The sequence below is a fragment of the Platichthys flesus genome, chromosome 2, assembly GCF_949316205.1.
Source record: "Platichthys flesus chromosome 2, fPlaFle2.1, whole genome shotgun sequence".
Classification (NCBI taxonomy): domain Eukaryota; kingdom Metazoa; phylum Chordata; class Actinopteri; order Pleuronectiformes; family Pleuronectidae; genus Platichthys; species Platichthys flesus.
The window spans coordinates 28,046,041-28,069,373 of record NC_084946.1 but is presented as its reverse complement, the minus strand read 5'-3'; the positions used below and the strand labels follow the sequence as shown (position 1 = coordinate 28,069,373).

The following is a 23,333-nucleotide window of genomic DNA, read 5'->3' as shown; positions in this document are numbered from 1 at the left end:
AACGATCAAATGAATGTAGCTAAGGAGTTGAGATGTCCTGAAATGTGGCTGCTTGTAGTAAATTGAATTACTTTCTACTTATTTACTCTATACGGTGGAATTAATTTAAAAGTAACTAAAGAAATTCCCATAGGCAAACCATAATATGAAACATCTTTCAAAGCAGAATGTGTCATTAACAAGTAAATTATAGAATAAACTGGTTTTAATTCACATTCTATGGTATTAGAAAGTATAAATGGGACATTAAATATATATTAGGATAGTCATAATGATACAAGATGAGGAAACGATATGAAACTGAGCTGGATGTGCCATTCAGGAAGTCTTTTGTGATTCCACGACGACAGAATGATTTATTTTGATTTATGAAATGCAGATTATGCATTATCTCGGTCAAAATCGGAGTTTTTAAGATTCAAACCAAAAATAACTACAAGCAGATATTCAGAAATGAGTCGCTGTGTATAACAAGTGTTTTTTACTTTCGGTATTTAAAGTACATTTGGCCGGTAATACTTTTGTATTTCTGCTCGTAGTAGCGCAGTGTTTCTACATTGTAGTATTTGTACTTTTGCTTTCTAATTTTTCTTATTATTATCTGTTCCACCAACCACCCATCATTTCCTCATCTTATCTCCTCACCTCCTTATTTCCACTCCTTATCTCCTTATTTCAACTCCTCATCTCAACTCTATGAAAAGAACATATACCGATTAAGAATAAGCAGAATCTGCAGCGTGTGTTCCTGCAGGACGAAGACAACACAACTGAACTGCTGAACATTTAGATCCTGCCTCATTTACGCATAACATAAATAATGATTCAATCGTAGTGACGTTTTTGGAGTAGCATATCTTTTGCACTCAAACAGGAAAAAACCTCCTGAAACGTGAAGCAGGCTCCACGACTTCCTCCAGATAGAGAACTCAACCATCGTCTTGCCATGACACTTTAGGACCCGACACACAGTCTGTGAATATCTTGGGTCCCGGGTCAGTTTGACCTCAGTCTGATGGACAGAGCATCCGGAGGTCAGGGCCCCACCCAAACATCTGGTTCCCTGAGCAGCCAGCAGAGGGCAGCACCCGCCTCTGTGTCTCAGGTGAGCTTCAACAACAACCACATGGGAAACTAAAGAGTTTTCTTTTTTCTAGAGAAACACAGTTCATGAGGTTTAAATATTGATCAGTGACAATAGTTGTGTCCTTATTTTTTAGCTCTGAACCGTAGTTTGTAGCAAACTTGTTAATTGAGACTAAAATTATATTTACAAATTATGCTTGAAAAAGGAGATTAAGACAAAAACGTTTGTCCTTTGTGTGAATGTCCCCTGTGTTTGTGTCTCAAATCAAAGTCCACTCGTTCCGCAGCTCTTCACCTGCAGCAGCTGCAGCCAGATAACCACACATTTGTTTGTACATTATTTCCCTCAAACACACATTTGTGGAAATAAAATGTTTTCTTCATTTTCCAGTGAAACAACCATTGAGATTTACAACCGAGTATTAGCACAACTCAAAGGAAAACAAATCAGAGCTCTTCATAATAAAGTCTTAATATAATGCAGCATAAAGTTGTTATATTACAAAATACAATTTGAATATTACGTATAAAAAGTTTGAATATTCCAAAAATGAAATTGTAGAATCACAGTAATAAAGTTGTAATGAGAATTAAGTCCTAATATTAGAACTAGAATATTGTCGTAAAAGTGTTAGAATAAAGTTATAATAATTTCGTTATTCGTGAAATCTCCGATTTTTTGGCCCACAGAAATGGTCCCAACTCTGGATAAGCAGGAATCATTTTCTTATCTGGTTAAAAAACTTAAGTAGATTGTAACACAACAGATTGTTTTTATTTTTGAACATTATTTTTCATATTTGACTGAAATCAAGTCCCAGTAAAAGCGACTTTTCTGACTGGACAGTCTGTCCATCATCGGCTCTTCCTCTGCTCACATCACCTTTATTATGAAGGTTTTCAGAATAAGAGGCTTTGTCCTTCAGTGCAGGCTCGTAGACCTCTCCTCTCTCGTCCTGAAACTCAGGATCGTTGAGATTCTTCATGTTTCATCTTTTGTTTTTAAATAAAAACAGCTTCCTATAGAATCGTGATCTCCGTCTCTTGGTTCTGAAAAGCCTCCTCCTGCATCTCCGTGTACAGCTGCTCCATCCTCTGGAAGGCGGAGAAGCCCTTCTTACCTGCAGACAAGGAAACGAGTTAAACACCATCGAGTAGAAACGGTTCAGCTGCGGAATGAAGAGGGAGTCATTGTTTTCACCAAAAGAGAGGACGGTCTGTCTGGCAGCGCCGCGGAGATCCTCATCCGCTGATCTCCACAAATCTGCTATGTGGTCCACACACTCTGTCGCCTGGCACACACACACACACACACACACACACACGCACCAGACAGTGATCAAAACACTACACGTCTCTGTGTGTGTGTCTGCAGACAGCTTGTAAAATGTGCGTCCCTCACCCTGAGGCATTTCAGAGCCAGACAGGCGCCGTGCTGGATTTGAACCTCAGTGCTTTTCAAACTCTCTGTGTAGTAAACCAGCGCCTGGAGAGGAAGAACAACAGACACGTGACAGACGTGTCAGTTTGTTTCAGGCGTGAAACCCACAGATAAGCTCTTCTACACACGTGTTATCACCTCGGCCAAGGAGGTTATCTGGGTTTGTTGGATATTTAGATTAGACAGGAACTAAGTTGCACAGCAGTGTTTTTCTCATCTGTAATTTTCCTATCAGCAGATTTAAAGTTTGATTCTTGACCTTGTAAAACAGAGATTGAGGATTTGGAGGATTTCTCGTGGGACAGCTTCCTGTACCTTGCTCCTGAAGGCCTTGCAGCCTGCAGCTCTGCACAGGCAGCTGGCAGCCGCCTTGCAGACTTTGTGGTTGGGGTCGACCTGCAGGGCGGCGAGGGTCTGCAGCGTGCAGCCCAGTGGGAGGAGCTCTGTGATGCCCCGCCCCCTCAGTTTGTTTAAAGCTCGCCGCCGTTTGGGGCTCCTCAGGGCCGACAGGAAGTACTCTGGAACACAACAGTGGGTCAGGTCACATGATCTTTATCAATTCTTGACCTTGAAAAGAGGTTAAACTTGAGAAATTGGATTTTTATTTCCCCTCTTCATGCTCCTGCACTTGGAGTAAAACCAAGACCTGGTTCTCGCTGTGCAGCTCAGTAACAGCTGTGTGTTGTTTCTTATGTAAGAGCATTTGGCATAACAGCAGCTTTTGCATCTCAGAAAAGTTAATCACATTTTATACTATTCTCCTGGCACAGTCTGGGCAGTAAGCTCCGCCCGCCTGGGGTTCAAAGTGCTGTTAAAACAAACGCCAAGACTGATCTCAGACTGGAAGATCGGCCAGTGATCAGGGACCTGTTGTTTTAACAGTTTTATATGAGCAGTGCTGCGCCAGGTAGACGTTCATCAGGTTAATAAACAGCAGACGTAAGGAAGGAAGGAAGGGAGGAAGGGAGGGAGGGAGGGAGGAAGGAAGGAAGGAAGAAACGAAGAGAGGGAGGGAGGGAGGGAGGAAGGAAGGAGCGAGGGAAGGAAGGAAGGAAGGAAGGGAGGGAGGAAGGAAGGAAGGAAGGAAGGAAGCAGGGAAGGAAGGAAGGAAGGAAGGAAGGAAGGGAGAGAGAGAGAAAGAGAGGGAGGGAGGAAGGAAGGGAGAGAGGGAGGGAGGAAGGAAGGAAGGAAGGAAGGAGCGAGGGAGGGAGGGAGGGAAGGAAGGAAGGAAGGAAGGAAAGGAAAGGAAAGGAAAGGAAAGAAAGGGAAAGGAAAGGAAAGGACGGAAGGAAGGAAGGGAGGGAGGGAGGGAGGGAGGGAGGAAGGGAGGGAGGGAGGGAGGGAGGGAGGGAGGGAGAGAGGGAGAGAGGAAGGGAGGAAGGAAGGAAGGAAGAAACGAAGAGAGGGAGGGAGGGAGGGAGGAAGGAAGGAGCGAGGGAAGGAAGGAAGGAAGGAAGGAAGGAAGGAAGGAAGGAAGGAAGGAAGGAAGGAAGGGAGGGAGGAAGGAAGGAAGGAAGGAAGGAAGGAAGCAGGGAAGGAAGGAAGGAAGGAAGGAAGGAAGAGAGAGAGAGGGAGGGAGGAAGGGAGGGAGGGAGGAAGGAAGGAGCGAGGGAAGGAAGGAAGGAAGGAAGGGAGGGAGGGAGGGAGGGAGGGAGGGAGGAAGGAAGAGAGGAAAGAAGGAAGGAAGGAACAAAGGAACGAAGAGAGGGAGGAAGGAAGGAAGGAAGGAAGGAAGGAAGGAAGGAAGGAAGGGAGGGAGGAAGGAAGGAAGGAAGGAAGGAAGGAAGCAGGGAAGGAAGGAAGGAAGGAAGGAAGGAAGGCAGGAAGGAAGAGAGAGAGAGAGGGAGGGAGGGAGGGAGGAAGGAAGGAGTCAGGGAAGGAAGGAAGGAAGGAAGGAAGGAAGGAAGGAAAGGAAAGGAAAGGAAAGGAAAGAAAAGGAAAGGACGGAAGGAAGGAAGGAAGGAAGGGAGGGAGGGAGGGAGGGAGGGAGGAAGGAAGGAAGGAAGGAAGGAAGGAAGGAAGGAAGGAAGGAAGGAAGGGAGGGAGGGAGGGATGAAGGAAGGAAGGAAGGAAGGAAGGAAGGAAGGAAGGAAGGAAGGAAGGAAGGAAGGAAGGAAGTGTTTTTTGTGTCTTTATATCTGAACATATTTTAGTAATTAGATGAATCATGTGGCTGTTGAAACTTTAACGAGCCTTCAAGGGAAAGCAACCACACACACACACACACACACACACACACACACAAACACACTCACACTCACACACACACACACACACACAGTTTGGCGTGACCATTTGGCACTAACGTTGACAGATGGTCCAGATTCCTTTAATATGCTGGAATTTCTGGAACGTTCTCAGATTCTCAAGCTCTGTAGGGGAACCGCAGCGACATTCCTCAAACACACAACTGATACCAGAAGACACACACACACACACACACACACACACACACACACACACACACACACACACACACACACACACACACACACACACACACACACACACTGTATATACACACATGAATACACAAACATTTGTACATTTCTATGAACACAAACTGTGGACACCTGTCACTTGTGATCCTAGAAATAACTCTGACTGATTTAGTTTCTAAACAACGAGTCTCCTGCTCCATGGTCTCTAATTTCAAAATAAAAGCGGGAGGAGGAACCTGAAGAAAAGGAGCAGAAGAGTGTGAGAACTTGTGTTTGCAGCTTTGTCTCTAAAATGTCCAATGAAGACATTTGCTGCAGAGGAAGTGACACAAAACATCCTTCTGCAGTCTTTGGATTTCAGAACCAATACAGGACACTTTCAAACAACGTCTTCGTAGTACTTCATAGTAGTTGTACCTTCCTTGGAGAGGCGGGAGATGTGCCCCCCCAGCTCCTGGACGCTCCAGCGCTGCAGATACACCGACAGCTGGAAGACGGTGACTCTGTCGGGGGTGCAGAGCGACCGGGGGCCGGGCACCGTGCGGCAGGACGCCTGCACCTGCTGCAGGAGCTGAGAGAACACTGCACAGGAGGGGGACATGGTTTCAGCTGCCTGGTGCCCACGAGCCGACGTCCACCAGAAGAAGAGCGCTTATCTACCTTTCTCTGATTGGCCGGGCTGCTTGGCCTTCACCTTGTGCGTGTAGCGTCTCTTCAGCGTCCTGATGAAGCTGCTGGAGTCGCAGCAGAACAGAGAGCTGCTGTCGTTCACACAATCCTCCCAGAACAACAACACATCCCTCGTTCTCTGGGCCGGAGGGAGGACTGAGGAGGGGTGAGGAGAGCAGGAGCAGGAGGAGGAGATGAAAAGGTTTCCTTCATTTACACGTGAACATCACTGATACGTGGTGAGAAGACAGATGAGACAGATTCTCCACTGACCGTCCCGAGCAGAGATGAGCTCGTTCTTCTCCAGCAGCAGAGCGCTGACTCGGTCCAGGACGTCGGCCTGAAGAGACGTCTCCTCCAGAAGGTCCGTCCTCGACAGGCTGAAGTCAGTGGCTCTCGTCATCTGAGGAGTTGGAGCGAGAAGAACGAGATGATGAGTCTCAAAATGAAGTTCTCGATGAGATATGAACACAAATCCAAAAACAAACCCTCTGATGACTCGTGAACATCTTGTACCTGTAGCAGGATGAGGCAAATGTCCAGGTGAGTCTCCAGAGCCTGGTCAAGACCCCAGTTCCCAGAAGTCAGTGGGGCAATAACCAGCTCTTCCTCAGAAGCTGATTGGCTGTGGGGGGAGAAGAGGCCGCGGCTCCTCAGCGTGCTCGGCTGGAAGGAGCTGATGCTGCCGGACAGAAATAACCAGAAGGTGTTTGAGGGAATTTCAGATGAGTTCCTTCTCTCGGTCTGAAAACTCACCCGCTGTCTTTGAGCCTCAGGCTGCCCCGACAGGATGTGTCATCATCAGCATTGAAGTCACGTGACAGGAAGTCAAAGCTGCCCAGGACTTCCTCCACGGCCAGCGTGTCCTCAGAGGACGAGCTTCTCAGCAGGGAGAGGTCGTTCTGACGGAGAACACGAGGACACATCGATAAAGAATCACAACAACAAGCAGCTTTCTGTCTGAACGTGCCCAGGTACCTTCAGTATGGTGGCCAGGTGCAGGATCTGGTGCTCCAGCGCTCTCAGCTCTTTCTCCGACCGACTCTGGTTCTGTAACGTTTTCTCCAGCTCTGCGATCAGGGCCCCCAGCCTGAGGGCCTGGGCCCTGCGCTGGGCGCCGCTCGCACACGACCTCCCCGGCGGGGTCGGTGCTGCTGCTGGGAGCTGGACTGGGAGAGTGGGGGAGGCCGGGGAGGAGCAGGACTCAGGACCTGGGGTCACCTGGAAGAGAAATGAAGAAACAAGAGGGTCAGATGGAACCTGATGAGAGAAGATGTCTCAACTTCAGAGGAAAAGAAGAAGAGATTTACGGAGATGAGAAGTCAGAGAAGAAGATATTATCAAATCAAACAACTCTCATTCTGATCTAAAACATGTAGTGCAGGGACAGGTCCAGGACCGAGGAGGTGCCAGGGGGCAGTTTGCTGAGGCTGGGAGCAAATCAAGATTCCACAGTGACATGCAGGGCCGTGTCAAGACAATAGTGGCAACATACTGGGCCCCCAAGCAGAGAGGGGCCCCTTGATTGTTGACTTGATGATGAGGTTTCGAACACGTGACGGACGTGAAAGTGGAAGAACCATTAACTCAGTGTTTGTGTGACTGGATGAACTCAGGAGTCTACCTGCTCCCTGACGGGGTTTGGCCTCAGAGCTGCACTGGGAGTCTCAGGATCTGCTCCTCCAGCTGGGTTCTGTCTGAGGATGTCAGGAGTACTGGACCTGAGGAACGACACATGATCCATTGGTGATGGTCTGCAGCAGACCATTTCCCATGTTCAGAGATTTAAACTTTATCACGTATTGATATGCAAGTTCAAATTTAACATCAGGTAACAAACTCAACTTCTGACACATCAACACATCACAATTCAGACAAACTGGACAAACAGAGTTTCACACTTTCAGATGAAGCCACAACAAAAGTCCTCGAGTCCGTCCTCACCTCTGCAGAGATCCTGTTTTACTCTGCACTGGTGTCGATGACGTCTCCAGCTCTCCTCCCCATTCCTCCTCATCCTCCTCTTCCTCTTCCTCCCTCTCATCCATCCTCTTCCTCCCCTCGCTCTCCCCCGTGGAGCCCTCCAGGGATCCCTCCTCCTCCCCCAGGGAGAGCTGGCTCTGGCTTCCCCCCAGACTGGGGCCCTGACTGGGGCTGGAGGGGTAACTGTGAGCCCGCGACAGACTGAGGAGGAATCGATGTAAAACATAAATATCAACATAATTATTTGACCTATCTATATAGATAGATTTAGAAAGATGAACTTTATTGATCCCAAACAGTAAAATTATAATCATAATAATTGTTTAAAAGACCAAAACCACCATCATTTCACTAACGGGTTTCGTGGCCACTGTAAAACTAAGCTGCCTCGTTGTGATTGAGCTTCTTTGTCAACCAGAAGTATTAGAGCTGTGTATTGTGTGCATGTATGATGTTTCCCAGTACCTCGGGGTGTAGGCGCTCATCGGGCTGTGGACGGGGTCGGACAGGTAGCTGAGCAGGGACACGTCTCCTCTGTTGTGTCGAGTCTTGGACACGAGGGACGGGAGGGAACCTTCTCGATGCTGCAGCTCACGCACCATCGACTGCAGACACGTTAATGTAAAGGTCAAATATTAAAAGTATCAGGTCAAACTGGAAAAGGCGAAATGATTTTATGAAATATGGCTCCTGCTTTGTGTCCCTTGACAGATAAATAATTTGAATAAGAGACAACTCATGGTAAACGTTATTTATATATTTTTAAAACACTAAATTAACTTTTCTTCATTTATCATTAGGGCATTTTTATATCTGTAATTATTCTGTATGTTTTGTTATATATCAGTATAACTTCAGCAATACGGTGTCTTATGGCCATCCCATGAAGCCCTTTGAATTCAAAGAATGTGTGTGTGTGTGTGTGTGTGTGTGTGTGTGTGTGAGTGTGTGTACTCACGATGAAGTACTTCTCGGTGAAGGACGGGGTACTCGGAGCCGTCCAGCTGTAAACGGAACTCTTCCTGCTGGACACCGACTGTCTGCTGACGGACAGAGGCCTCATCTTCTCCGCGCTGTCGAAGGGACTGGAGAATCAAACACACACATCTGTACACGTCTGTACACATCTGTACATGTAGACGCTAAGTTAACACAAATATACAAAACACCTGAGCTCTCCTACGTGTTTAACGTTGTTCAGGTTTTGATTTTTTTTAAACCGGTTCGTAGACAACCTGACAACTTTTTAGTCCCTTTTCTTTTTGTCAAGTCTTTTAACATTGTGGATTAAAGTGTATATTCATAATGACTCAACATAAATGTGTGTGTGTGTGTAGTGAAGTTGTAGCGTTTTATTAGTGCATTGTGAAGTGCAGAGGGTTGTTTGTGATTTGTGTGCAACAACTGATTTTCCGGGAGATTGTGTCTGAATGTGAATCCAAAATAATCCAAAACATACATGTTGTTGATTGCATTATTTTTTGCTCTGCTGCTGAGAACATGTGGTGAAGTGAGACACTTCACCACAATAAAATAAATAAAGTATTGAAATGATCAGGGGAAGAGAGAAGAAGAGAAACTATTTGTGTGAACCAGCTGCACCTGTCACTCATGTGATCCATCATTTAATGTGAACTATATCAACAAGAGGTCAGAGGTCAGGAATAAGATCCAGAGAAGACCTTCTCAGGTTTTAAGCCACATTTTTTTTCCTGTCACATCTGTCTCCACCTTTACTCCACCACATCTTTCACTTCCTGTCCTCGCCACTTCCCAGTTCCCCCGATCCACCACTGAACTCTGAGCTTCACCTCTTCCTCCTCGCTTCCTAACGTTCATATCGTGACTCAGAGAAACTTTCGCGTCCCTCTAAGTCGTCTGTGTTCGTGTGTGACGAGTGCGTCCGTACTTCCATGTGACCTCCAGCTGCAGCTTGATGGTTCCCAGTTCCGTGATGTCGACCAGCATCAGCTGCGGCCGCGCCACGAAGAAGTCTGCGCTCGCACACGCCACCATGCCGACCAGCAGCCAACCAATGCCCTTCGCCTCCGTCACCTGAGAGACAGGAAACACACACACACACACACACACACACACACACACACACACACACACACACACACACACACACACACACACACACACACACATACACACACACACACACACACACACACACACACACACACAGAAATACCTTTTACACAACTGCACAGATTTTGTGTTTCTAAATATAGTTTAAAACTGTTTTATTAAGTACACAAGTAGTCATACCCACAACTCCCTTCATTAAAGTAAAGGTGGAATTCAAGTAGTAGGAATAACTCAATTAAAGGTACTCTGCAAGTATCAGTAAATGTACTCACTACTACGAATGAGTTCGGTCAGAAGTACTTTTTATTTTAAATACATGTGTGTGTGTGTTTGACCTTGATGTCGAAGTTGTGGTGTATGTGCGGGAGGAAGACCATCTCCTCTTCGTCCCAGGACTGCGTGTCGTCGGACTCGATCCTCCCTCGGATCCTCCATCGCTGGCGGCCCAACCGCACCACCACCTGCTCACGTGACATCATCAACATGTGACCGCAGGTACGATTACACAAGCGGATCTCAAAATATATTAATTTCTGTAAATCGGAACAATCCAAATCCCTCAAAAGGGAAATTACTTTAAATAATATCTGGGTTTTTGGTTTAATGGACCCAACAAACAACAAATTACTCTAATCAAAAACATTCATCTGAGGCAAATGTTTGTTTTGTTTTTAGTCACGTTACGAAAACGTAAAAGTTGATAAATGTGTTTTTGTTGGAATTCTCTCTCAAAGGGACGAAATGTCTTTAAATAGAAGAACTGACCTCGTACTGGTCTCCAGGGCAAAGTCGAGCGAATCCGATCAGACCTGGGAGTGAGAACACATGTTGGATATTTGGAAAATAGCGTGTTACGGATTACTGCTGTGTGTGTGTATGTGTCTGTGTGTGTGTGTGTGTGTGTACCTTTCATTTTGATATGTAGCTCTCCCAGGAGGATTTCTAACTCTCCCTCCATCACTGACATGTCCTGCAGACAGAAGACATTTTGAAGACACTGAATAAATCTTCATCAATATTTATGTTCAAATTTTCACCTCCTCTCCGTTCTCACCGAGGTCAAAGGTCAGGATCATCTAAACCGCAGCTTTTAGGCATTTATTACAAAATCCAGCGATTTGATTGTTTTGGTGATTTTGCATTTAGTAATGGATTGCATTTAAAAATAATAATCCAGCAGAGTGTGTCATCAGGTATTTAAACATTTCCCTCTTGAGATGTAGTCTCAAGAGGGAAATGTGTGTGTGTGGGGGGGGGGGGGGGGGGGGGCTGTGTGGGCCAGAGGTCACGGCTCTTCATCGCTCTGCAGGAATCACACTCATCCTCAGAGTCGACCCTGAACCACGTGGTCAGTTTACGAGTCTTTAAAAGCTCTTAACGCCGAAGAGTCGAGTCGCCGGGACCAACACCAGACTCGTTTAAACTGTTAGTGCTACAGAGCAGCTATTTATGTTCTGTTTATTTCTGCTGTGGATTTGTTTGTTTGATTGTTTCTCAAGTTATTTGAGTTATTTGTGAAATCGTTACAGACCCAGTTGTGATGAAATATCCACCGCTGCTTCGATTCTGATTATTTCTAACGCTGCATGTCCCAACTTTATGGATTTAGGATTATAAATGAGCTTCTTAATAGAAAAGTAATTATTTATCAATGAAGGACAGCTGTTTTTACACTCTTAAAATAGTGTAGTGGATTTGTAGGTCTGTGTGTGTGTGTGTTTGTGTGTGCGTGTGTGTGTGTGTGGTCTTTGAGACACACATGGTTGCCCCTGGTATAGACAGTCGTTCTAGCCTCCGTGTGAAGACTGTTGTTCTTCTCTCTGAATGCAGTGAGCTGTGCTTCTTAACTCGTGAACCCTAAATGAAGAAAAGAACTAACAAGGTAATCTGAAGGGGAAACTTTAAACTGATGTGAGAAAGAACGTGTGAGAGGAGAAGAGGATGAAGACGCAGGTAAAGCTTTGTGATGTGTTTGTATTATATCTCTAAATGATCCTGATCCTGCTGCTGTGAACACAAGAGTCACGTGATTTCACTGATTCTCTCTGATAATAACGACCTTCTGTTTTATTTTAAGTTTTTAGATTTAAAGACGTCATCAAAATGTTTATTCCGTCTATTTCCCGTCATTGAATTCACTTTAAACTTCACCGGCAGATAAAAAACTGCAGGTTCCTCTTTTCATTTCATTTCACCGTCAGAAGAGTTTTCACTGACTCACAGTCTGAAAACCTGCTGAGGCTGAAATCAACGAGCCGATCACAACATGTCGGTTGTGTTGTGTTGTGTTGTGTTGTGTTATATTACTTATTCATCACACACACACAGACTCTGTCTCATTAACTTCAGAGGACTTTACTTTCACTTGCATTCATTTCCTGGAGACTTACTCGAATCTAAACCATAGTTGCTACTTACCTTAACTTTAACTTTAACTTTAAGTTTGTCTTAACTCTGACTTTAACTTTAACTTTATCTTAAACCTACCCTACACTTAACCTTTACCTAAACCATAACCTGAACTTTAAGTTGAACTGTCTTCACCTGAGATATGAATGATGTGCGTTATGGGGACCTGCTGTTTGTCCTCATGAGGAAGACACATGTGAGTGTGAAAAGATGAAGAAAGAAATGCCTGGACCACACACACACACACACACACAGACACACACACACACACACACACACACACACACACAGACACACACACACACACACCTGCAGGCTGTGTCTGTGGTTGCGGCTCAGCTCCAGCAGACTGTCTCTGGACGCTCTGGTGGACGGGGACAGAGAGAAAGCTCTCTTCATGTTGAGGGCTCCCTGACACAATCTCCACTGGATACAGTACGTCTCAAACAGCTCCTCCACCTGCACCACACACACACACACACACACACACACACACACACACACGCACACACACACACACACACGTTACACCAAACATAAAAAACGTTACAAACTCAGACATTTTAAAGCTATCTAACATCCTCTCTCTATATATAAAAGACTACGTGAGTAATTTGGTAAAAAGTCTCATCCTCACCTCAAACCTCAAAAAGACAGAAACCTGAAAAGCCGAGTTGTACCTTACTGATCTGAAATTCCAATCGACGTATGTGTCTCTCCAGCGCTCGGAGCTCCTGTGAACCAAACAATACGATGTTAGATTTTATTAATGTGTAGATGTTTGTATATTTATGTTGAACATTTAGAATAAAAATGAAAATAGGAAGCGCAAAAAGAGAAACTAAAATATTACCTTTTCCAGATCGTAGAAAAATGCCTGAAAATAGAGAGAAGGGATCAATCATCATCCTCCAGAAATTAAAAGTGGTAAATTGATTTTTCAGCAGAGCGACCACATGAGATTAATCTAGTCAAAAGTTATTTGTGATGTCCCGTTTATGTTTTGACCTTCGACCTCCGACCACCAACTCTCATCAGTTCCTCCCTGAATCCAAACAAACGTGCTGAAGACATTTCCCTCCCCGTTTCCCTGAGATGACACATTGGGAACACTGGGATTCTCTCTCCTCTCACCAGTCTGGAGTTTCTCTTGGTCTCTCTCTGCTGTGACGACAGGAAGTCCATCTCCGCCTGGTGACCCTCCAGATACTCCCTGCAGCCACGGAACCACATCAGTAACTCAGACATGTCACGAGAACATTGGACTAAACCACCTCTGAGTGAAGCTTCTCCCAGTGGAGATGGGAGAAGCTTCACTCAGAGGTGGATTAGCTATTGAGGACGAGTTTAACTTCTTCATCATCACAATCCTCAGCAGTTTAGATCTAGATTTAGATGATCACAGAATCATGGATCTTCTCCCTGCCTGGTTCACGTACTTGAGTCCTTGGCGCAGCGCCTGGAAGACCCTGTCCACCTGGTCCGGCTGCAGAGACCAGATCCCTCCACCCGCTCTGCTGTGAGACGGGTGAGGCGTCCGAGACTTCCCCCCCGACGTGGCTTTGGAGCGGAGAGAGTTTCGTGCAGAGGACGGACTGAAGAGGAACACAAACACAACCAGAGGATTATTCATTTATTTTACATTTGCTTGTGTTTTCTGTTGCTTTGTGTGTTTCTCACAAACAGGGAGTACATTCCTGCTCTCTCTTTTTAACCATGACATTTGTCTGTCCCTCTCTCTCTCTCTCTCTCTCTCTCTCTCTCTCTCTGAACGGACTTCTTACGACTTTGTTTATTAACCAATAACATGTTCAAGTCTGCGGTGCGTTCACTGTGTGCCTGTACATGGCATCACATGGTTTAGTGTAAAATCACATTTAATGTTTTCTTTCATTTATTGTTTGACATCATGAAAAACTGAATCTGTGTAATTTCCTTCAGATGAATCTTCTGCCTCCAGTCACTCATCCTGAAGGTTATTATGGGAATGAAGCTCCGATGGGAAATGAATCCTCAAACACTTTGAGGATTCGCAGCCTCACAAACATTAGTTTTTTTTTTGACACAGCAGCAGTTGTGTTAAGATTTGCACAACTCAAAAAAATAGGATGTGACAAAGTGTCCTGTTCACGCTGCTGTCAGAAGATCATGTGTTGAGATGTTCTGGAGAGGCTGCAGAGTGAGAACAGGTCTGAATCACTTGTTCAAGACCTTTTCTAGAACTTTCCCTGCAGCCCCCTGGTGTCGTGAAACTGGAAATACCCAAATATCTTTGAGAGGAGCCGTACACATAGAAGGAGGCCGGTGTGGACGAGCTGTAAACAACCCTGATCTTTCCACAGCAGGTTTTTCTACGTCCGGATTGTCCAGATGGGAAGAACTCATAACAGAGTTTCCCCGGCTCTCCAGCCTTGGCTCAGTGTTATTGCCTCATCGGCTTCACCAGCGTCACTCACCGGCGTCGTGCGTTCAGGGAGCTGAACCCGGTGAAGGAGCGGCTCCTGTGCACCAGACCTCCGTCCGAGGGCGAGTCGAATCGCAGCTTCACCGACATCCTGCAGAGACACAGAGAGATCGGTCGTATTCTCATCGTTCTTTAACAACCTGTGGGGGCGTCGACTCCTCTGGTTCTTCTCCACCTCAGTGTTTGGGTTCACTTCCCCTCGACACACACACATGCAAACACTCACATCAACAAGACCTCTCTAAAGACCCAGACCCCCAGGAGCAGGAAGCAGAGGAGCAGCATCTCTGGGACACATTAACCAGGAGGAACATCTTCAAACACGTGCACGACAGTTCTTTATTTACAGATGAAGTTCAGAGCAGATGGTGGAGCAGCAGCTTTATTCTGAAGGGCCAGGGTGGGAGGAGCTGAGCATCTCAACCAGTGAAGAGAAACTAAAACATGCTTGCTGTAGGATTTTAGATGAATGTTCCAAGACTTTCAAGACCCAAGACACAAACTTTTTAAGTTCGTGTCTGAGATGATGATCTCCTTCGACCTCTGAAGGTCTCACTAAACTGGTGCTGGTGAGGTCACAGTGACCTTTGACCTGTGTTCTGTTAGGATTCTGCTCCTGTGAACTTTTGAGAAATTTTTTGATTGTGTTTAGACTTTGTATAATTGTATTTCTGGATTAATGTTGAATTAATAATATTCTTTCTTGTGTTTCTGCCTCAGTTTAGTTTTCTTGTGACCCTTCATGTTCACTTCCTGCTCCGCCTGTGTCTTGTTATTGGTCACTTTAAACCTTGCCCCGCCCCCTGATCCCCTGGCTCATGAGTTTCACCTGTGTTCACCTCTCCTGCCTCCGTTCTGTGTTTGAATAATTCTTTGAGTTTCCCTTTGTCTTTGTCAGTTCAGTTCTGCTCCTGCTTGTTCCCAGTTTTTCACATGTTGAGTTTTGATCTCTGAGTGTTTTCGTTCCTTTTGCAAATGAAAACTGTAAATTCTCGGTCCTCGTGTGATTCTAAATGGGACATATCAAATTATCAATATTATCAAATTATACATTTTGGACAATTAAGCTTTGATCAGATTAAAAACATCCAAAGAAGTTTCAGTTGAAGTCTCAGATGTTTTTGTAGCTGAGTTTCTTCTGATTCACATAAAAAGTGATTTACTCCTGCCCATCGCCCGAACAGGATCCGAACCAACGTGCTTCCAGCGTGAGAAGTTCAGAAGAACCGGGTTGGGACGAGTCCTGAACCCAGAATGTAAAATACACTGTGGTGCTGCCGCCAAAACCAACACTGATACCTAGCAACCACACATAACACAAGAGGGATGGAGAAACCAGGTCGGAAGAACCAAAGTCAGCCAACTTACACACACACACACACACAGAGACACACACACACACACACACACACACACACACACACACACACACACACAGACACACGCACGTTTTTCTTCTGTTTGTTTTGGACGAGGAGGCGGAGGCCTGTGTGGTGATGATGTTTCTCCGTCTCACTGACAGAAACGAGAGTCCACCATGTTGGTCTCTGTTGATTAATGACATTAACTGTGGAAAGTAACTGAAACTTTCTCACGTACCGAGAGTTTTTTTTGTTGCTTTATTTAAATTGAGTACGAAGGACAGACTGTAACGTCTCAGTGATGAACTTTAAAGTCTTTAAGTTTGCATGGCTCAGTGTGTTAGAAAATGAAACAACTGTTGTTCACATCTTTGCTCGTCTGCTTCATGTCATCTGATTAAATCTCTTTCTCTTTCAATCTCAAACTATCGTTCCACGTGAGCTGCAATTAACAACGGGCTCTTCTCTGATGTGGGGGGTGTGTCCGAGGTGTTGTGATGTGTGTATAGACTCCGCCTCATTCAACAGGACGTGACACGATGGATTCTTAAGTTCTCCACAGATGTGACAGGAGGTGAAGATGGTAGAACAACTTAAATTATCGAGTTTTAACATGTTAAAGGAACATTTGATGGATGATATACTTTTACGCTATGGTTAGTGGTGTGTGTGTGTGTGTGAGTGTGTGTGTGTGTGTGTGTGTGTGTGTGTGTGTGTGTGTGTGTGACAACAGGAAGTTCTTGACCCTCATGTGGTTCAGGAAACTGAATAGAATTGAATGACTGACACTACTGTAAGAATATTTTCACCAGCATCTCTGTACTGCGATATATTTATGTATTTATATATATGTGTTTGTGTGTGTGTGTGTGTGTGTGTGTGTGTGTGTGTGTGTGTGTGTGTGTGCAAACTGATATTAAAATGTAACCTCGTGGCAGCTGCTGAACAAATGCTGACTGCGAAGCTTTAAGAAATGACAAACACGAGGGGGATCAGCTCGGGCGCGTTCGGCTCCGAGCTTCAGACGCACATAGCTGAGTCCTGGCTGGACGCCACGAGGACCAGCTGTGACGAGGACACACGTCCACCGTCCATCAAGCCTAACGTCTGATTCTGATCCGTCTCTGTCTCAAACTCTCATTCTTCAACACGTCGGTGAACAAATCACCTGTGAGAAGCTGCAGCTGCTTCAGTCGATCACATCATGGATTCGTCTCTGGGTTTTTTGAGAGCAAACATATTCATTGGGAAGCTTTCGCTCAGAACCTTGCGCTTGCACTCTAAGCTTGTGCTTCGATTTGCTCTGCGTCTTCTATCTCAAACTGATATTTTGCTTTTGGATACATTTTCCAGCTTCAGCTCTCTTTTGACAGACTTGTTATAATTATAATCTGAAAAAAGACATTGTTTGTGTGCACAAAAGCAGCGAGAGCGCAAGAGGAGCCGAGGCTTGAGTGCAAGTGCACAATCCAAGGACAAGCAGGGAACATTCGAGTGCAAGCACAGGAGTGAAAGCTTTACACAATCTGAATGTACAACAAATAAGTTCCGCTCTCAAACTGAAATACCGCGTAAATGAAAAATATAAAAAAGTCGGAGCAGCACAGAGACGTGCAGGTTGACGATGTCATCGATGTGAGTAAATTAAATTAAGAGAAAGAAGCGTAAGAGTAATAAAAAACAAACTCAGTAAATTAACTCAAAACACCAAAACTAATCAAAAATCTGTGTAACATTCACAGGAAATGATCTCCTTCAACAATGTTTGATATCCTGACACTCAAATGAGCTGGTTTAACAGCGTCTAGGACACACACACATGCACACATACACACACACACACACACACACACACACACACACCCACACACACACACACACACAGAGGCCAGGACACAGAAGCCTTTAGTGTTTAGACTGAGACTTAAGGAAAAAGAGAAATGGAGCAGAAACAGAGAACAGAAGGAAAGAGAAACCTGAGAACAAGGGAACATTTGAAATAAAGCGTGAGTGGGCCGGTTCGATCCTTTTAAGAACCGGGTTTCTCTTCCACACACGTCACTCTAAACGTCTCGGTGGTCAAGATAATCTCATTAAAGGAAGTGAAAGAAATTCCTGGATCCGCCTTTCAATGAGTTTAACCCTGAGTCACGTTCCACCCATCCACAAAGTTTCTTGGAAATCGGTTGAGCGGTTTTTGGCGTAAACTAACAAACACACAACAAAAGCCTCCTGGTTTTTATCAGCGCAGGGTTTCATTACCCTCGTGAGAACAGAGCTGCAGAAACCCAAGTTGTAATCATTTATAAAACCAGCTTCAGCCATCAGCTCATGATTCGGCTGTTTCCACTGAGAGCGTCGTCCCCTCCGGCCGGTTTCACTGGTGATTAATTAGCTGCTGTTTGGCTGGAGGAGGCGTTCGGGTCGCTGAGTGCAGCGGCTGCAGCTTCGGGCTGGAACCCAAAGTTACAGCTGATTAAAAATGACTGGAGAAAACACAGAGTGCGTTCGACTCAGGAGACGTGGAGGAAGATATCTAGAGAATAAGAGTAGATGCAGATTGGAGCAAAATAATAATGAACGAGGAATGTGATACAAATAAGATGGAGGCCCATTCCTGGGGGCTGGGGTGTGTTTGTGTGTCTCTGTGTGTCTCTGTGTGTGTGTGTGTGTGTGTTCAGTATTTTGAGAGGTGTCTGGAGAAAAGCTGGGGGTGAAATCTGGTCTTTAAAAATTAGCCTCGACCTGTAAGTGATTTACGGGGTCCCATGTGGCGCGGAGGTGTGTGTGTGTGTCTGTGTGTGTCTGCATGTGTGTGTGTCTGCGTGTGTGTGTGTGCGCCACAGAGCTGTTAGCATGCAGCAGACCCTCACGCGAGGCCTGCACATCATCTGTCATCGTGAACACACACATGTACACACAGTTGTAAGCAGACACACACACCGAAAACACTTAACTGTTTACACACACAGTTGAAGCCTTCATGTAGAACACGGACAGCGGGAAGAGATTTTCTTGTCAGTATAGAAGTGTGTGTCTGTGTGTGTGTGTATGTGTGTGTGTGTGTGTGTGTGTATATGTCATCCCTCAGTTGGAATAAACATGTCTTTTATCTTGTGTCTAATTGTCTTGCTGTTTCATCCCTCCATCTTTCTCTTCCAGCCTCTCTGGCTCAGAGCATCTGTGATCTCCGGGAGACGGCTTTAAATTACTTTAAATGTTCCTCTGGGACTTCGTCCAATTTCCAAGTAAATCTTTTATCGTACGAAGAGCAGCAAACGAAACACGTCTCTCTCTCAACAGTGTCATGCCAGTGGGGGGGGGGGGGGTTATTTTGCCATAAATTGTTAGATCAAAGAGATTCTTCAGCGAGACAAGACAAACAAAAGAAATCTGTGAGAGAGAGAGAGTTTTTAATTATCGTTTTCTAAATTAACACTAAATGTTTTTGTCTTTGTCTTTTTTTCAGATCGTTGCTGAAAATCCGTCTTCGCTTTTGACTCATGCAGAAGACGGGGAGACGTGATTGGCTCATTGTGGAAGGGTCAGAGGTCGGAGATGACAAATACCCCCCCGGGTGAAGAACTATGTTGTTGTGGGTTGACACACACACACACACACACACACACACAGGGTTTGCTCACCGGGTTCTTTACATAGAAGTGTTACTTGTTCACTCTTTGTGATGCTGTAAACGCACTGACATGTTTTTTGGTCAATTTGAAATTTAGGACGTTCGTGAAACTCTGATCAAAGTCAGTGGTGAAAAGTAATGGACTACTTTTCTTTGTAAGTTGTGTACTTCAGCAGTTGACATATTTATAATCTTTTTGCACTTAGCCGGCACGAGGCACAAGTGAATGAGGACACAGGACAGACAAGAGATTTCTCTCTCACAGCGTTTTGCAGCCGGTCACAAACGGTGACTGTGTCGTGTGCAGGTCGGAAAACTGAGGAACTTCTCTTTAAGTGCACAGAGTCCAGGAATGATGGACTGATGATGGAGCTCAAGTAGACGGATGCGAAGCAGAATGAGTTCTTCAGGGTTTCTTGGCCCATGAGGGGAGGCCAATCAGAAGGTTGTGAGGTTAGAGAACATCCCGGTCTGTACCCAGAGCTGGTGTCACACTGAGTCAGGCAAGACCGGATTCTTCTTATGTTTTCTCATGTTGTGTAAAGCAAAGCGAGGTCATGGAGAGACGATTGGCTGGGAGGAGAAAGGTTTAGAAGTATCTGGCAGAAAGGAGAAGGTAAACCTGGGTCTCGTCTGCAAACATCAACTCTAAAAACCACAAACTTTCCAGAACCTTGACCGAGATTCTACGTGAACCCAAACCTGACGATATATGGGACACAGGAAGTGAACCCCGATCCCAGGTCGTTAAAGTCATGTGCTTTGCATTATGGGTACGCCTCAATGCCAGGTTTGTGTGAGAGAAGGAGGGAGGGGGGGGGGGGGTTGTAATGTCTGCAGTCATGTCCCATGAGATATAAACCCACAACCACAGGGTCAAAGGTCGAGGACAAAAGAAACATGTCTCTACCAGAGTCTGAACCTGTGAACGTTGGTTTGTTTCCTGAAAGTGGCTTCACACACACAATCATCTGAAAGCAGCTGATTGGTTCCTGGTGATGATGAACCAGCTTCACAGTGATGAGACCTCATTGCTAAATCAGAGCCGTGTGTCCTCACCCCATGACGAGGGTTTGTTTTCAGATCCTTGTCTCAAGTGTCTGATTAACGCTGAGCTGGAGTCGCATCGACACTCAGCTCTCAACGCTCCGCTCAGTCCGAGTGGTGGGATTCAGTTTGGAGGAGAGCGGGGGGGGGCGAGAGGGGGGAGGTGAAATACTCGATGTTCAGAGGAGCTGATGGGAAAATATGACGGAACGTTTGAGTAAAAAGCGTTCCGTCATATGAGTTTGTTGAAGTTGCACAAATCTAAAGTTGTATTGCTTCATTGATCCACAGGTTAAACAAGATAAAAGAATAAAGTGTTTTGAATCTGGAGCCAGGGCAGGCTAGCTGTTTCCCTCTGTTTCCAGTGTTTCATGCTAAGCTAAGCTAGTTTGTCTCCAGAGGATGGAACCAATCCCAACACTTCACTAACAACAGCAACGTTTGTCATCTTTATTTATTGGACAAAAGGTTCCAGATCTTTAGTTACAACAAACACTTCAGGAAAAGTAGAACTGTCTCCATCGCCCCGTTTGTCTCAATCTCTCCTCTCTTTGTCCTCTGGGTCCCCCCCCCCCCATCCCCCCCGCTGTGTGCTGTGTTGTGTGTTGATATCCAGTGTTCCTGTGTGTTCAGGCCGAGTCCGAGCCAAAGATTAAAGACTCTAAAGTAACACAATCTCTTAAATCTATTGACATGAACTCGCACACAGCGTACATCTGTTTTCATGAGGAGACACAAACATCTGGGCTCCTCACACACACACACACACACACACACACACACACACACACACACACACACACGTCCGGGTACATATTCATCATATCTACAAAAGATGAAAAACATCTGGCTCCTCCGACTCACTCGTACACATCCGTGATGAAGATAATCCTCGTCTGATTATGTTCATCAATAAACAGCCGAGTGAGGAACTATGTGAACGATGTGCACGATGCCTCTGACATCTCCATGTGGATCAGACGTCAGATCCAGGATCTGGATGTTTATCAGAAGACGACAGCAAGCGTTGTTTTTGGTAAATCACGAGTGAGTGTGGTGAGAAAACACACTACACACACAAACCCACTGAGCTTCACAAGCAGAAGCAAAGAAAAGTCCCCTTACTTTGTTTTTGTGTTCTGTTCGATGGAAACATCAAAAAGCTGCGGAGCCGCGGGGGGTTCTGGTTCTGGAGTCACTTCATCGTGTCACACATCTGAAACAAAAAGAAGTGAAGGTTAGTCTCTGTTGATCGAATAAGGAGGAAAAGGAACGAGCGGTAATAACTGAAATTATTCTATAATTTATCTGAAATAACACATGAAAAGGAATTAATCTGCACTTGTTTACGTTAAACATTTCGAATTCAGTTGTGTATCGTGTACAGATGTAAATGAACGTTGACAGATGTGATCTTATTGGTCGATAACTCATAAAGGTCACTGTTGTCACATCAAATGAAAACGTACTTTAGAAAAAGGAAATCCAGAGACAGCTTAACTTTAATAGTTTTGGGTTGTGAGCTGCGTTAAACTGAACAAAGAGACAAACAGATTGAATAATGAATATGACAACTGATTTAGCTCCGCCAACAACATTCATTACACAAAAGACGAGGAAAGAAATGTTTGAATTCACGTGAAAAGCTGCAGATGAATTCTCCTCTGTTGTTTCTATCAGACACGTCCATCATTTCATTTCATCCTAATTCCTCTGGTTCCCATTGGGAGAGATGAAGAGGAGGAAACAAAAAGAGGAGGAAGAGCCGCTCTGGGTTTGTAATTACCCCCCCCCCCCCCCCCGTCTCTCCACGGTCTTCCCCTCGATTGGCCCTGCTGTCGACACCAATTCAACTGAGTGAAAAACAGTCCCCCCCCCCCCCCACACACACATACGTGTATCGAATAATACACAATAATATAAACAAACCTTTTCTGTCTCTTCTTCTTTCACAGTACATTGTGTCTCCTTATGTCTCTCCCACTATGTGCAGTTTGTTTTTGTTGCTGGTGAGTGTGTGTCTCTACGCGCTAAAGGAAACCGCTCACATTTAAAAATGGATTTACGTAAACTTTACAATCAATTACATTTCAACGAGGAGCATTAGATTGAATTAGCCAATCGCGATTCAGTCTCAGCTGTCAATCATAAAGTTTTAAATCATCAATTAACTAATTCAAAACAAACTTGAACAAACCTCAGTGTGAGGAGAACTAACATGGAGGAGGTGGGTTTAATGAGCTGTACTGCAGACAGCCACCGGGGGGGGGGGGGGGGGGGGGTGGGACCATTTTACAGAGCTGTCCTGTCAACCATCATTATTTACTGTTATTGTGAAAACATAACGTTAAACTCGGCAGGAGTCGTTAAACCTGCAGATGCTTCTCCACTGTCCGCCTCACGTTGTGTTTCTGGAGGATCATTTTAAAAAGAGCTGGAAGTGAACGTGACACTGTAGCATCAAACTGAAAGCCCCCCCGAGACGACGATAGCTTCATCTGCTCGTGTGCTGCTGCAGACGCTGTGGACCTGAGGAACCGATCGATTCAGCAGAACACGGAGGAGAAGATGCTCGGAGCAGATGCAGAAAACCCGAGGGGCGTACCCCCCCCCCCCCCCCCCCCGTTCGCTTCTGATGACTTCTACAAACCTCCACCACAGATTCACCAGCTGGAGGAGAACGTGGAGGTAGAGACCAAGTGTC

General features: G+C 45.3%; 1 protein-coding gene across 2 annotated transcripts in view; it reads right to left on the bottom strand.

The window, feature by feature from the left end:
• Window positions 1-336: 336 nt before the first annotated feature.
• The window catches only part of ripor3 (RIPOR family member 3), a 31,164-nt gene continuing 8,167 nt past the window's right edge, over window positions 337-23,333 (bottom strand). The window contains exons 2-26 of one of the 2 annotated variants that reach the window (XM_062409760.1): window positions 21,755-21,845; window positions 14,580-14,678; window positions 13,563-13,718; window positions 13,258-13,336; window positions 12,977-13,000; window positions 12,804-12,857; window positions 12,433-12,582; window positions 10,621-10,684; window positions 10,480-10,523; window positions 10,050-10,175; window positions 9,530-9,675; window positions 8,579-8,705; window positions 8,086-8,225; window positions 7,582-7,821; window positions 7,262-7,358; window positions 6,616-6,858; window positions 6,394-6,539; window positions 6,154-6,319; window positions 5,911-6,040; window positions 5,629-5,793; window positions 5,386-5,550; window positions 2,843-3,045; window positions 2,489-2,572; window positions 2,288-2,378; window positions 337-2,207 (exon numbers count right to left, since the gene is read on the bottom strand). In XM_062409760.1, coding sequence (XP_062265744.1) covers window positions 2,107-2,207; window positions 2,288-2,378; window positions 2,489-2,572; window positions 2,843-3,045; window positions 5,386-5,550; window positions 5,629-5,793; window positions 5,911-6,040; window positions 6,154-6,319; window positions 6,394-6,539; window positions 6,616-6,858; window positions 7,262-7,358; window positions 7,582-7,821; window positions 8,086-8,225; window positions 8,579-8,705; window positions 9,530-9,675; window positions 10,050-10,175; window positions 10,480-10,523; window positions 10,621-10,684; window positions 12,433-12,582; window positions 12,804-12,857; window positions 12,977-13,000; window positions 13,258-13,336; window positions 13,563-13,718; window positions 14,580-14,677 — 3,039 coding nt within the window. In that variant the 5' untranslated portion in view covers window position 14,678; window positions 21,755-21,845 and the 3' untranslated portion in view covers window positions 337-2,106. The remainder of the gene's footprint in view (window positions 2,208-2,287; window positions 2,379-2,488; window positions 2,573-2,842; window positions 3,046-5,385; window positions 5,551-5,628; window positions 5,794-5,910; window positions 6,041-6,153; window positions 6,320-6,393; window positions 6,540-6,615; window positions 6,859-7,261; window positions 7,359-7,581; window positions 7,822-8,085; window positions 8,226-8,578; window positions 8,706-9,529; window positions 9,676-10,049; window positions 10,176-10,479; window positions 10,524-10,620; window positions 10,685-12,432; window positions 12,583-12,803; window positions 12,858-12,976; window positions 13,001-13,257; window positions 13,337-13,562; window positions 13,719-14,579; window positions 14,679-21,754; window positions 21,846-23,333) is intronic. The other variant, XM_062409767.1, reaches the window with a different exon arrangement.